We start from the raw sequence: 15,801 nt of genomic DNA, 5'->3' as shown, positions 1-15,801 counted from the left end.
GCATCAATTCCCTGTTTTGCTTCGTTGCATGCATCACTTTTGCTTTCCCTATTAAACTTCCTCTCAATCCATGGGTTTTCTAGCTTTTAGTCCTCTGATTCTCTCCCTCATTCCAACGTGACAGAGGGAGTGAGAAAGTGGCTGTGTGGTGCTTAGTTGCTGTCTGGGGCTAAATCACAACACTTACTGATTGATAACTTCTGTACAGGAACAAGAGAATCGTCAAGGCTCCAACAACACCAGCACAAATCACTATTTCCCACGGGAAACCATACAGATCAGGGCCAGGTCTCATATCTTCAGGCAGTGAAGCCACAGCCTGAAAAGCAAAGTAAAACCATTCAGCTAAAGAAAAAGAAGTTAATATTATCCACAGAAATTTATATGTTGACAGAATTCCCTTTCAAGGCTTGTATAATTATATTTTTCCAAAACTCTGAGAAAATGGTTAACAGAAACATTTGATTTTTGAATGATAGATTTATCAAGTGAAGGAAAAAAAAAAAGAAGTTCCAATAAGATATAATAATAATAATAATAATAATAATAATAATAATAATAATAATAAAATCAACAGATAAAGCTCTGAAACATTTTCTCTCTGAGACTATCAATTATCACAGAAGGGTTTGGGTTGAAAGGGATCTAGATGATCATCTAGTTTCAGTCCCTCTGTATTGGCAAGAACACTTTCCACTGGATCTGCCTCCCCAAAGCCCCATCCAGCCTGCCCTTGAACACTTCCAGAGATGGGGCAGCCACAGCCTCCCTGGACAACTTGCTCCAGTGCCTCATCACCTCCACAGTATATAATCTATCTCCTATAATAATCTAAACTTGTCCTCTCCAGTTTAAAGCCATTTCCCCTTATCCTATCACGACATGCCTTTGCAAAAAGCGCCTCCCCAGTCTTTTTGTTGGCCTCTTCATGTAGTGAGAATTTATTACGGAAAAATCTCCTCTGAGTTGTCCTACAGCTTTCACTGCTGAAGAATCAATAGCAGTAAGTGCTTCTTGATTCTCTGGTAGAAAACTTGTTTGGTAGAAAAACCTGTTCAGCCAACCTCATGCAAAAAGAACATACTGAACACACCAGTGATTGAACACATTTTAAACACTTCGATACACTCACGTTTCATTTGTAAACAGATCTGTTTGCTCAAAGATACGGTTTGCTCCTTGTAGCTCAGATTTACTACACGTGACCCGTGCTTAAGAACAGGTACTGTGCAGTTAATTCTGTATTTTGATTTCTCCCCTGCCAAGCCCCTCAGCAGCAGCACTGCACAAGACCCCGGCTGCGCCGAGCCCCGCGCCACTCACCCAGCGCAGCCCTTCCCAGGCCAGCCCGCAGTAGCGCCGGGCGCTGTCCCGCAGCCCCGGCCACAGCCCGGCCGTGCCGCTGCCGCTGCCGGCCCCGGGCCCCCCGCGCCCGCCCGCCGCCATCTTCCCGCGGGCGGCGCGCGCCCCTTCCGGCCCGCCGCCTGACAACCGGCCCGTACCACTGCCCGCCGGGGGGGCGGGCACGAACCACCGCTGCGGCGGGGAGCGGGGGGCGCCGCACAGCTGGCAGCGCCCGGGGCCGCTCCCCGCGCCCCGCCGGCGGCTCCGGGCCTGTGCCGCACACCCGCCCCTGGGCACGGCACCGCCGGCGGCACAGACCGGCAGCTCCCCTCGGCGTGCGCCCACCGTCCCGCCCCTGTCCTCCGGCACGGACGTGACCCCGCGCAACCCGCTCGTGTCCTCCCTGGAGCCACGCTCAGGGCAGCTCACCTCCCGCGCGGCGCTGGCCGCCTCCATGTGGGCCCGGGCGGCCGCGGGTGCACGGAAATCAAACTCCGGGCAAGGCCCGGCTCCGCGTGTCCCGTCCCGGCGGGGCGGGGAGGGCCGGGCAGGGCAGGGCAGGTGGGTCCCGGCTGGGCGGGCCCGAGCCAAGAGCCGAGAGCCCGTGCTGAAAGGGATCCGGCCGGGCTGCTGGTCCCGGGCGTAAGACGAGATGCCATGCCACATAGCAAAGGATTCTTCGTCTCATTCGCTAAGATTAACGCTAATTTGTTTTGGTTCGAGTTTTAGTTTTTAACTACTTTTTTTTTTTTTTTTTTTTTTTTTTTTTTTTTTTTAACGTGTGCTAACCACTTTCACCGCGCAAGGTGAGTGACTTGCCTGCAAAGCACCTAAGGGACCAGGATAGTGCCTTTTTTAGCTTTTTTAGCTGTATCAAACAGGGTAAGAACGAGTTTGGCCGTAGCACTGGGCTGAGGGTGAGTTGCAGTCACTCACGAGGGACAGAGCCCCTCAGTTTTCGTCATCCTAAACTACAATTTAACCATATTCTATACACTTACGCCGGAAATCAGGAATAAATTTACCTGGTTCTTAATCTTCAGATATCCAGTCTAAGCAAAGTTCAACCTAAGCACCGAAGGGAAGTTTACCATATGGCACTTCACCTACCACCACCCCTGTATTTAGAGGAGACTGTGCAGCAACATCTGCCTTTTCTCACGGTGCCCTGGCAGCGTTGTTTCTTGCAATTGTGCCCCTTAAGATTCACCTTCACGCTGTATTTTTGATGTTTAAGACACCCTCATAGCAATAATAACCCCATTTTCTCTTTTATATATTTGCTTAGAAAAGTATCTTTAATGCAATTACGAACGAGGGGAAGATTTGTGAATCGAGGCTTTGAAAGTATTCTTTAAAAATAATAGAACTTGTCTGGTTATTTTAGTCATCATTACCCAAGTTTTTAAAATCCAAGTAAATTTGATGAATACTGTTCTGAGAACTAGAGGGAGCTATTAGTTTCATTAAAAAAAAAAAAAAAAAAATTAAAAAAAAAAAAAAAGAAAGAAACAAAACCAAACAAAAATTTAAAAACACCACTCAGGTGTTTTCTGGCTGTTAAAAAACCTCCACAAAACAAAACCCCAAATCCTCACATCCTAAGTTCGTCAGATTCTGCACTGCAAAGAGGCACATGATGAGCAGCTGACCTAACATTTTCGTGTACTCTGTCTCATTTGGCATCAGATAACCCTGGAAGCAGGGAGAGGGTTTATTTAAAAGGATTTTTTTCTCTTTTTTCTTTTTTTTTCCTGTATTTTCAGGAGTTTCATTGTAGAACATAACTTTGTAGCTGGCTTAAATTTGCATTAATGTCAGTGTTATATCACAGAAAGAATTCTTACCGTTGAGATGATAATCATCACTGCTGATGATGCAGTTTTTAGTGTTTCTCTGATCTCAAGAGCATTCAAGCACAGAAGTATCTGATGTATCCAGCCTCCTTCTGGTTTGATCATAGGAAATAAAACAAGAGGTTTTACATTATTATTGTCAACTTCATATAATTCCAACTGGTTTAATTTTTCTTGTTTTGCTTTTTCTATAAGATTGCAAATCTATTTTCCTTAAAATTAAGAAACTTAGCACTTACCATTACTTGGAACATAGTTCTGGATGGCATCAGAGGAAGACTTTCTGACAGCAGCTTCAGAATCAGGTCCTGAACTGTCCATTTTTGTTTCAGAATTTACTGTAGTAATGGCTGTTCCTTCTGAATCTTGGTCACTGTCATGTTCACTCTCTATAGCTATATACATTTCATGCTCCTTCTCTGGTGTTTCTTCTAGTAGCTTTCTTCTGCCTACTCCTGCACATAATTGTGAAGGGAAATAATGGTTATTTTTAGAGATTTCAACTCCTGTAAGATATTAACCTTACAGAGATTTAAATTTTTTTTAATTTTTCTTTTCCTCAGGTTAAAGCCCAACACTAAAGTATCACATTAGAATAAATGTGCTACAGATTTATGATTTAAGAAACACTATGCAAATAATGATCTCAGAATTTGAAGGATAGAGTTGTAAGCAAAACTTATGTTGTAGTAAAGTAATTAAAAATCAGTGTTCAGGAAAAAAATTATGTTTGGTTCTGATAGTTAATTTGTAGAGTCCCTGGTCAGGATTAGTAGTTTCTTTCTTATATCCAAATACAAGTGGGATAAGCTTTAGAGGGAGAACAGATAAAAATACCATGTAGGATTAAAGATTAACAAATTCCCACAAGATATCAAGCTTCTGTGCAAAATGCAAAAAACCACAGGCATGTTCATGCAGAAGTGTGACTGAAGGCACCTGGCTGCCTCAATTTTAGGGACTTGGAGTAAATTGCCTGAAGCCAATAAAAATACTGCTTGCAAAAAACCCCACACTGTGCTTAGCCACAAAGAAAAAAAACATTACAAATTTTTAATTTAATAATATGCTTCAAGAAAGTAGTGGACAAATATACACATCAGAAATAGTCCAGTAGTGCAAGATAAGTAATTTGCTCTTTAACTGTTACCATTATATTAATTCAAATTGTATTATCAGATCCTTGAAATACCATAAATCAGTCATTAACTGGTATAAATTAGGCTCACTACCTCTTCCTTTTAAATCACCAGAAGGAGACAGTGTTGAATCTGTTGGTGGGGATTTTTTTCTACCAACAAAGGATATTTTGTTCTTGCTAAATCTCCGTTAGTGAAACATGACTCTAGTAACTTTGGCTGCAGTTTGGGCAGCACACTTAATTGTGACAGCAGACAAAAGCTCTGGCAGCTCTAGAAGAACATTCCTTTTTTCTGTGTATTTTCTCTGCTCAGTGTCCCAATTGTGCCCCTTTTGTGCAGACACAATGAGCTGTTCCCTGCACATAGCATTATCTTTAGTGGAGTAAGCTGTGGTTTCATGATGAGTCTTTTCAAATTGCTGGTGCTGCTGCAGCAGTCTGCTTCCATCACAGATGTACTCTAAGGGTTGCTTAACATCTTGTTTTAATTTCAATAAAATTGCTGAAATGTAGTTAATGGATTTGGTAAATCTGTTTATCATACAACATTTGCCTAGTTTCTTTTCTGCACCTTCTCTATATTTAATAGTATCTTATATTGTTCAGATTCCTTTCAACTTCCTCTCCTTCTGTGCAGTATTCAAGTGTACTAGTCCTAATTTCACTTCTGTTTTCATTTGGGTTTTTGAACCAAGCATATATGCTTAGACTTTTTTTGACAGGCTTAATTGTTAGTTTTATTAAATATATTTGCACAGAACCCTGATGGTCTTGTAAAGGTACTTCTGAAATCCTTTTTGTTACAATACAGTTGCTATTATTTGTACTTCTGGATTTTGACTCTTATTTTCAGAATCTTTCTTTTTTCTTTTCCTAACTAGTTTTAGTAGCAGCACTTGGTTGCTCAGTGTTATTCATCCTTTCATTTATAACAGTATCTTCTTTTTCGACATCTACTCATATCAGCCAGGTTTATGAGCAATCCCAGGTCGCCAGGATTTAATTAATCCAGTTTTTTAATAGCTGTCTGGCTTTCTAGTTAAATAGCTTTAGAAGATACTAACTGTCTATTATTTTCTTTAAAAACATCTTCTCTTTTAGAGAGCTAGAAGGGTAAAAGTTTACACTTGGTCAGACTAATATCACATGACTATTGCTTTTATTCTCAATGATTTTTCTTTATAAATGCTTTTTTTTGGATGTGAATTCAGCTGAAGACTGGTATTACTTTGTCTTTTCAAGTAGTATGCCTTTCAAAGCTCAAATTAATTTTCTGTGCTTTTGTATCTTGCACTGTCATAGTGGTTTGAACTGATAGGCCTAAATCTGAGGATGCAGATTAATATTTTGTTTTATTGTATCACAGATGATTTTTATATTTCTTTCTGAGATCTTGATGAAGACTGTCCATTCTCTGGTACTAGAAGCTATGCTGGGAACATGGATCTTGCCATTATAGTTCTTTTCCACCTTCCCGGTGATGTTGCACATTTATGGGAATTTGTTCAGTTTTTTGCTTCTCTCTGACAAGCTATAAGCAAGAGCATCAAGAGTTGTCCAATCTTCTACTCATTTGGTAGATTTTGGTTTTTCTCCACTGCCCTGTTTGTTACTTTGCACTGCCAACTGACAAGGAAAGATCATTCTCTTTGGAGATATTTGCATTAATGTAATAATGTAATAATATGTAATGTATTTATTATTGTAATTATTATATAATAATAATATGTAATGTAATAATATGCTATGTTTAACCTTCTGATTTGCAGTGCCTTCAGTTTCTTTTCCCTGTGGTATTTTATCAAGGCTTACCAAGGTCTGTCTTAGCTTAGTTCTTCTCAGTTAGCAGTTTTTACCTTCCATTCTGAAACTCCATATTCTTCCAGATGGCCAGTTTCTTTAGAAGTTTTAATATCTGTTAAACTGAGGCCAATTAATGAGAGGTGAGGGGAGAAAGAGTGGTCTGGAGTAAATTCTTGGGACTCCCCAGATTTCTGATGATGCTCATCATTAAATATGTCCTGACTGAAGTATTTGATGTTGTTTTCATAAAAACCCTGTGAGACACTTTTATCCTCTGATTTGTGAATTTAATCTTTTACAGTACTATCCATTTTGAAATGGCTTTTGGATGCTGATTTTTTTTTTTTTTTTTGCACCATAACCTTTGACTAGTTTGTCTTTCTCAGGTGTTTCTAGACTAAGACTCAGTTCACTGTCACATGTGGTGTTCTTGATGCCCAGATGATTATTTGCAGTTCCTGGTAGCTCTCCCTGATGCTGCACTTGCCTTTCTTTGTCTGTTGAACCCTGAAACTTCAGTATATCTGCATACTGACTAAAAGAGAAGTGATGAGTTTGTTCTTCAGATATTTCAGGCTTTTCTCCTGTATTTTTTATGTCTGAGTGATCACAATTCAGAGGGGGTCATGAGGACAAGAAATTTGATGCAATTGATTCATGTTCCTGTTGATTATCATGTTTATCCATATTATAATTAATAAAACTATTATAGACATTTGTATACCAACCTGATTGACCACGTCTGCTTTCTGACTCCTGATTTTTCTTTTCATCATCAGTGTTTCTCAGCAGCTGGTTTTCTGATACCAAGTTTTCTTCTAAACTGTAAGGTTCAATTGGCTTCTCTTTGTCACATGATAGTATATCAAAAGATGATTCTGTGCTACTAGAGGTGTTTTTAGTGTTATTAAGAGTATGTGCACTTGCTGGTATCTCCCCAGGATCTGGCCTGTTACTGTTTGAATTTGTTATTTTTTGTGCATAATTCTCATTTTCTTTATCTGTTACCTCATTAACTATTTCCTCTGATTCTTTGTTGATTTGTAATTCTTTCTGGTCTAGAGTCTGATCTTCCTCATTCATATTTGCTTGATCTGTTGTTCCTCTGCTTTTCTGGTCCTCTGTAATAATTGTTGCTTCCTCAGCATGCCCAAAACTAAGAACATCACTTAAACCCAAATTAAACCAATTTGATTCGGATTCTTGGCTTTCAGTCTTTTCTTCTTCTGACAATACATTGATGGCTGTAGTTTCCTGTTCAGTACTGGAATGCTCAGGCACACCAGACACATCATGGTTTTCTGGATCATTTTTTTCTGATGCCAAATCAACATCTTCATTCTCTTCACCGAAATACAGAAAGCTTGTCAGTCCACCTTGAAACCAACCAGATGTGGAGGATTCTTGTTCTTCCTTATCATTTGGCTCCTGTAAATAATTTTCAGCTGTCTCCTCTGTTTTTCTGCCTTGGTATTTATTTGCCTCTGAAGATTCATTAACAACTTTTAAGGGCTCTTCATAATTTTCACTTTCTGTGGTGAACCATCCTGAAATCCAGCTAGACTGAGTTTGAACAGGTTCTACTGGGATACTGTTTTGTATTTGTGGCTCTTCAGTATCATCTTTTCTAACCAACTTTTTGTTTATGGATTCCTGAATGTGAGATTCCTCAGAGTCATTTTCAGAAACTGATTCAGTTGTTTCTTCATTTTGTATGGGGTCTCTTGTATCTTGTAAGAGTTCATTTTCATGCAGCTTTGAGTCTACATCAGACAATGAATATTCACTTTCTTTGTTGTGGTCATATAATGTGTTATCTTCATTTTCAAAAGTGTACTTATCTTCATGAAGACAAAGGAAATCAGTTTCCTAAAAGAATAACATTAACTTTTAAAAAGTTCTAATGTGTAATTTTCTGTATCACTGTCTAGCGCAGCAAAATTATTGTCATTCTTTCTGTTACAACTTTACACAAAGAACTGTAATTAATTAATTATTTTATTCCTAAAGGTTTTATATCTTTAATTATACAGAAATTATTTTAGAGAACAATAAACTTGCAAATGGAACAATTGTAAAACCAGATTTTGAATAATGCAAAATAAAATATCCATCAACAGTTGAATTTCTAACTGGATATTAGATTTTTAATTGTTGAAAACTACATTGGAAAATCTGGTGATTGGTTTACCTTAGTGAGCACTTCAACTTCTTCTCCCATTAAAACTTCCTCAACCTTCACAGCATCTCTTGGGAAATATCCAAAATCCTTTCCTTTCTGTAAAAGATATAAAACTAATAAGAGCATTTAAAGTTCAGTGTTATATACATTAGGTATTTGCATATGTGCTGGAAAAGTATGGATGAAGAATAAGTTTACAGAACAGTCCCCCATCTCCTTAATTCTGTTTTGTCAAAAGATTGGTTTATTTTTCCTTCACAAGTGTTCCCATTGCCATTTCAGAAAGCAAGGGGAAGTATATCACTCCATAGTATTATATTCTGTATTATTTTAGGAACATGAGTTTGTGCACTACCAAAAGCAGTAGCCTTAAAACTGCTTCAGCTGAAGGCATTGCTGTGTGCACTGATGGTTGCAGCCAGCTCCTACTAAAATTGGCTGCAAATTTCACATTGTCTCAAAGGGGGAAAATGTCATGCCTTAATAACTCATGACCCATATGAAGTTACAAGAAAAGTAGGATATGCAATGATATGCAAAAGATATGAGGCTGGCTGCAGCTCAAGAGAAATTACAATGAAGATGGCTACAATACAGAAAATAAGTTAATGATAATAAGAAGAATTAAGTCTCTGGCTAAGAAACCACTGCTGTCTTTACATCAAACCAAGGTATGGTTTTGGATATATCCTATTGGAGGGATATGTCATGGAAAGCAAGGAATAGTGAGGTGCCTGCAAAGATACTTTTGGATATAAAAAAGAAAAGGAAGACAGAATTTCATTGTTAAACAATAAATGTCACAGATTATTTACAGGGGAAAAAAAAACCCCACCCAAAAATTGTTCTAATGTCTTGTAGTTTTGAAGCACTTACACAGTTTTACTAGCAGTAAAACTTGATTTGGATCAATACATCCATTCCTTCTTAAATGACTGTTCTAACTTAATTGTCACTTGTTCCAAGTCATTGAATATGCATGATAACTTCTCTGGGAGCTTTCCTTAAGCAGCAGAACTGTGAAGTCAGGTACCAATACTGGATATCTTACCCACAGACCTGTAGGTAGGAACCTGACGTGATAGATCTGAGTGTTTCCAAGGGAACCAGATTAAATAATTACAGCCAAATGATAAGATGAAAAAACCAGAAAACTTGCATTCTGATCTTGACTTTGTTTCTCTATGAGTGATCTTTACCAAGATTTTATTTTCTCTTTCTGTATAAAGATAGTAACAATGACCCATCTCCCAGATATTGTATTATCATGACTGGTTAATATTCTAAAAGAGATAGAAGATCCTTAGAAGCAAGTAGACTGTGGTTGTTATGCTATAACTATATGTAAAATATTTATTGGGAGAGTCTTTGAGATTGAAGTACTTACACTTCCTGTCCACAAGTTTTCATTTTCCCTTGAAAGTTTGGAGTATACAATGATCTCCTCCCCTGCTTTGAAGTTAAGATACCGGCAATCAGGCCCTAAGTAGTCGGTAATGGCCTGGACTCTGCTCATTGCCTCTGGAATAATAAGTGGAAAAAAATAAATAAATACAGCATTCATTTTGCCTGAAGTCAGATTACTGAAGATATCTGATATATATCGAATTCTGATGGATTGCAGCTGCAAACATTTTAATGTATGTGCTTTGTTATGATACTCATCCATTTGTACCATCAAGTGGAAATCAGCTAATGCAAAAAGCAGCCCTGTCTTATTTTCTTTCCTATGTACTGCAGACATCAAGGGGAAAAGCTCTTGTCCTATATGGACATTTTCCAGTGCTCGCTTAGCCAAGGTTTCAATGCTTAAATTGAAAGGATTAAAATTAAATAGCAGGATTAGCAAATTCAATTACTAAACTAGATCTAAACAGCTAAAAAGTATTTTCCAGGTGTATTTATAATTTTATATTTTAGAAGTTCTAAGTTAAATCTAGTAATTATTTCAGAGATTTTGTCCTCTATTTTGAACACACTTATGATGAAATTACATAAATTTTAGGAATATAAACCTTAAACAAGTCAAAATAAAAGTTTCCAATTCAGTTTGAATTATTTTAAGTTTTCTTTTTCTCCACCCCTGTCTCCCCACAGAAACCACTACTGATGTGCTCTGGTCAGTTTGGAGCCCATTTCCCATGCTGTTCCACAAAGACAACATCCAGAACATACTGAACTTGGTATGGCTCCACAAGAAAATAGAAATCCATCATCAGAGGAAATCTAAGGTCTTGAAAATACATTGAAAATACAACACTTTAGTCTTTCCAACCAATAGAAACAGGTTACAAACAGTTTCAACTATGACAATGACAGGTTTCACAATGGTAATCAGTGTATAATAAATGGGACATCATTTGCCCACTTGTGATTCTGTGGCTTTGCCTCCTGCAGAGTTATTTACCTTTGAGAAACACAAAACTAGTTGCTTCATATTAAAGAAGAAAAAACAAGTATAGAGGAAATATTAACCGAGTGTTTTGTAAGGGTTACAAAAGAAATCCCAAACCAGTTTGCTTCAGTAGAAAAAAAACCCAAGGATTCTGCAGAATGGGCTATTAATGTATTATAAACACATGATAAAGAGTCTTCTTTCTCAGTTTATAACCTACCATTTATATTTTGTTTAATTTATTTTGTATCTGTAAAGAACAAGTTAAAAATACTTTAAAGCTGTTTTATACTGCCCATTTTGGGGACACCTGAGGAAAACTTGCTATTCACAAGTATTTTTACTGAACTTTGATCACAAACCTTACACAACAATCCAGCAAGTCTTTTTTTTTTCACTTTATGTTTTATAAGTTTAAGCCTATATCTTTTAAACTTAGCATATTAACAACAAACATTTGCTATGGCTACTGATTTTCCATCTGTTCATTGCTAATTTTGACATTATAATTCCTAATAGCTGCATATACACCACAGATTCCCTTTGAAAAAAAAAACCAAATTTTTACTTACTCTCACATTCCGGATCACCACACTTCTTCCATTTTGAAAGTACCTTTGCACTCTGCAGACTTGCTGAAAATGAAATTACTAGCAACAGAATTCTCTGATCCAAGATCCTTGGCATTTTAGATTGAATCCAGATTGCACTGAAACTGTAGAAACTGCCTTGATGTGCAAGAATATTCTACATTTTTCTTAGCCTAACAAAACATTACAAGTAAACTTTCAATCCTGTTTTCCTTCTCTTATCTGCTTAAACAGAAGTACACTATGCTAACCTGCAAACAATCTGCAGAGTCAGGTGTCCTGATTGTACACATGCATTAATAATTAACTATGTTCTGATAGCTAGGCTGATGTTTTGAATACAAAGAAAGTAGTTCTGGTCAAATCAAAATTTAGCCACTCTCAGATAGATTGTTCTGTACTGAGCTTGTAGAAGACTGTGCCTGGGGAAATTCAACAGCAATTGTACTAGGATGAGTTCTGGATTATGAATACATTTTTAAAGTACCTCTCTCACCAGATTTTAAGGTGGTGTAGTGTGATGACCAAGAAGCCTGGCAAGGGCTAAGACAGCCTACACCACATTCCTTCTACATTATCTTTGCAGATGGAGTTCTGCATAGCTGACGTCAACAAAGGATGAGTGGGGAAGGAGGAAGCCCTGTGGAGATAGAATGGTCCTGTTTTGGCTCTGAAGAACTGAACAGAACAAAGCCGTATGACTGGAACGTTGAAGGACACCATGGCCAAAAAAGCAACTTTCTCCTGAGTAAGGGTTTAAATATTTGAATATAAAGGAACACCCTGAGTATGCTAATAAGATTATTGAAGTACATGCTTCCACATACATGACTATATTACTTAATCCTCCACCTAGATTATGCTATATGTAAAGAAGGAGGAGGAGAATAACATGGGGCAGTAGATCAGTTGGATAGAATTTTCATGTACTTAGTGAAAGACCCAAAAAAATCTTTGAGTCGGTGGGTTACTCTTCTCTCTTTACAAGCAGGGATTCCTGCTTGGTAAGTTTCTGCGTAGGATTATTGTCATTACCCAGGCCAACACAGTATTATTGTTATCATTAGAGTGCTGTCGCATCTAGTGCTGTTTATCAACAGCAGTTCCAAGTCTGTGTTTCTGTTGTTTCAACAAACCAAACTATGTGTGCTATGTGTGAATCTGGGACAGTGAAGGTTCTCACTGAGCACAGCTTGACCTGTAGTTTTGGATTGGTGTATTGCACTATCTGTGATTGTCAAAGTTCTTATTGAGCACAACCAGACCTATAGTGCCAAATTGATTGTAATCATATATGAAGCCCAGCCACAGTCAGACCCTCTGATCTCTAAGGTCCAGCTGGAATGTAGGGTGTGTTATTTTCTGTCAATCTCTAACCCTTAATACAGTAGATTAATTATCAATTTTATGCTTATATTGATTTGCATTGAATGCTAACCTTGCTACTGACAGTGTTCTAGCTTTATTTTATTTCTTTAATAAATGATTTTTTTCTGTGCACTGATAGGTTTTAGATAATTTATAGCTGGTCATTGGGAACCTAGAACAAAAATATTTTCCACATATTCTTTTGGAGCTTTCTCATACACTAAATCTAAGTACAATCCATCCTTCAGCATGGGGAATGCTTACTTGGCTCTAAAGTCTTAAAGGTGCCTGGCAGTTTTCAGGCTTATAAGACAACAAGAAAATCCATCTGCTATCTCTGCATCACATATCACAGAGCAATATAGCAAAGCTAAGCAAATGACATGCCTGTTTTTTAAATAATTCCCTGTTACTTCGCAACCTATTATCCAATATGTAGTTATAAATAATTTTTCTCAAATATTTTATGCTTTAAAGTAGTAAATATGCAGGGAGATGTACAATAGCTATAGGGACATGAAGTTTTGCTATAAATGAAAACCTGCAGAGAATTAGAATACTGGATTGGGAGTGGCCTTAAGGTTTATCTGGTCCAACTTTTTTTGGTAAAAGCATGGTCTAAACAAGATGGTCCATGTGAATCTTAGAAGTGTCAAAATATTTGGGCATCTGCCACTTTATGGGAAGATTGTTCCAATGGCCAATTGCTCTCACTGTGAAATATTTTCCTCTTCTGTCTAATCAGAATCTCCCCTGAATTTTGCACTCATTGTCTTTTACATGTGACTTCTTGTAAACTACTTGTGTACTACTCCATTTTCTTTGCATCAGAAACAGACTTTGCTTAGAAGGTTTTGTATCATTGTCCCACACTACTTTGGTGACCTAAACACAATATATCTTTCTAACTTATAAAAAAAGCTTCACTTTTCCTTTCCCATGGTCCTGCATGAGGAAGCCTCTTCTCCCTGCCTTCTTGACAGTATTCCAAGAATCTGCATTCCTTCCCAGCCTGATCTTTGCAGTCTTATAGTTCCTAGTAAGCCTGCCTCTCCTTCAGTCCTGAGTGACTCATGCAGAGGTCACTGTATTCTCTTGCCACAAACCTAAGCTGTATCCTACTTGGAGAATAGTTTCCCCTTCCTTCTGCTCCTCAACTCAAACCTACCAGACATTGGTGCTTCGCCTGATCTATAGAGCCAGCAAAAAAGGGCACAGAGTGAGCCAGGGTCACCTTAACCAGCAGTGGCCTGCAAATAAAAACTTCACAGAGACGACATGTCCCCCACTTGCAATCTAACACTTTGGCCCCTTCCTTTGCCACATGACCTGATGATCAGGCAGCCTATCCTATGACCTGTTAGAGCAGCTGTCTCTGCTGTTAGGTAACCCACAGGGGAGCACCAAGGAATACACTGCAGATCAGCACCCCTGTCACTCCTGGCTAACTTTAATGCCGCCTCATTTTTCCTTTTTTCATTCCCAAGTCTCTATAAAATAGATTGGTGAGAAGAGATATACAAGTAATTTGTATTGGAAAGACTTTCTATCTACTAAATGTACAAATGAAAAAAAAATTTTAAAAAGGAAAAAAAAAGGACATTTTTATCCAACTGGTCAGAAGTCTTTTATAGTGTTGCACACCAACCATAGAACATGGGATAAAACCCAACAGTGGGCCTAGAATGGCTAACTTTTTGAGCCTGGCAATATGGAGCCCATTCACCTAAAAATGTGTAAGTGAGGTATTCTGACATCTAAATTTACATACTTAAGTAGGTTTGTGTGGGAGAACAATCAGACCCACATCTTGATGTTTGCACAATTTACTGTACTTGTGAAAGTAGCTCTGAAAATGGCACTGACTTCAGTTTCATATATACACCAAACCTAGTCCAAGTCTATACAGGGAGGTATAATCTCAGCCACTCAGTTAAAACGGCATTCGAAATTTTCAAGTTATTCTGGGCATTCTGCTAATTGTGTTATTTATCTCTACAAGCATTTTTCAAGGCTTAAATGCTGACAAACACTGCTCTGATCTCTGTTCTACATTATTAGTTCCTCTAGTAACTTCAATAATAAATCATCTTCATACCAAATATTCTTTTCCATTGGGTGTAAATTCTATACATAGCATAGGCTATCAAGCATGACTTCAAATCACCTTTGAACTGAAGTCAAAGATTAATGGAGCTCATTATAGCTACATTCCAAAGGACAAAGTTGAAAGCTTTATAGCAGATAGAGTGAGACTTCAGTTAATTTCTGTTCTGCAGAGCTGAAGCAATGAATATGAGTACTATTGCACATGCAAAGACAAACAATAATGAAAAATATCTATTTCCAATAACTTATATTAGAATGGAACTATTTTTATTTGCAATGACACCTTAGTAACTGTTTCTACTGACGTAGAAAGGCAGACTTCTTAAAGCATACTAGAATTCAAAGAAGGATCAGAATTAATGAAGTAATTGAAATCATCTCAGTAGTATGGCACACTGGATGGCTCTTTTAAAACATGGCTTTTAGAAATGAAGATGTTGCATTTCCTAGACTATTGGGTATCTGCATTGATAATAAAGATCAAAGCATATCAGAAGTTGGTAGAAGTTCTCCTAATATCTATTTTATAATAACAACAGACTCTACAGCTTTGGCTATACAGTTTTGATAGCACCAAAGTGCTCCACACAGAATGTAGAGTTTCACAGTGTAGAATATTGCACAATATGTGGAAGAATATAGTCCATGAGTAAAGATTTTTAACAATATAGTTTTATTGACTTTGGATGTTTGGATGAAAATAAAAAATTGATTTTTGCATTGAATCAAAAGTCACGCCAGCAAAATTTGGTCTCTTTAAACAAGTATCTTTTAAGAAATAAGTCAAAGGAAGTAAAGTAACACTAATTCACTCTTCCAGTTAGACAAATCTAAGCAGGTAATTCATCACCTAGACCTAAATAAATTTTTTCAACCAGGATAACAAGCAGCAAGAATGAGCCACTAATGCTTCTCTATTATAAGAACAGTTAAAAACATGACGACTGACTGTGCATTGCAAAAAAACCATGGAAGTTATCACCTTTATTACTTAGAATCTTAAGAACACATTT

General features: G+C 37.7%; 1 protein-coding gene and 1 long non-coding RNA gene across 5 annotated transcripts in view; one reads left to right on the top strand and one right to left on the bottom strand.

Annotated features, from left to right (window-relative positions):
* The window catches only part of MIA2 (MIA SH3 domain ER export factor 2), a 36,014-nt gene extending 24,438 nt beyond the window's left edge, over window positions 1-11,576 (bottom strand). The window contains exons 1-7 of one of the 3 annotated variants that reach the window (XM_079308702.1): window positions 11,294-11,576; window positions 9,714-9,847; window positions 8,336-8,422; window positions 6,873-8,013; window positions 3,440-3,655; window positions 3,192-3,292; window positions 188-319 (exon numbers count right to left, since the gene is read on the bottom strand). In XM_079308702.1, coding sequence (XP_079164828.1) covers window positions 188-319; window positions 3,192-3,292; window positions 3,440-3,655; window positions 6,873-8,013; window positions 8,336-8,422; window positions 9,714-9,847; window positions 11,294-11,408 — 1,926 coding nt within the window. In that variant the 5' untranslated portion in view covers window positions 11,409-11,576. Of the gene's footprint in view, window positions 1-187; window positions 320-1,323; window positions 1,475-3,191; window positions 3,293-3,439; window positions 3,656-6,872; window positions 8,014-8,335; window positions 8,423-9,713; window positions 9,848-11,293 lie in introns of those variants that run through there. The other 2 variants (XM_079308701.1, XM_079308703.1) reach the window with 2 other exon arrangements.
* On the top strand, window positions 2,085-12,098 carry LOC306803351. 2 transcript variants are annotated; one of them, XR_013774608.1, is made up of 3 exons: window positions 2,085-2,150; window positions 10,424-10,509; window positions 11,898-12,098. It is a non-coding gene; the product is annotated as an uncharacterized lncRNA (long non-coding RNA). The 2 variants fall into 2 exon arrangements; XR_013774609.1 differs by having other exon boundaries at window positions 2,136-2,261.
* Window positions 12,099-15,801: the final 3,703 nt, after the last annotated feature.

This window comes from Erithacus rubecula (assembly GCF_903797595.1).
Source record: "Erithacus rubecula genome assembly, chromosome: 6".
NCBI lineage: Eukaryota > Metazoa > Chordata > Aves > Passeriformes > Muscicapidae > Erithacus > Erithacus rubecula.
This window is presented reverse-complemented; position numbering and strand designations above follow the sequence as displayed.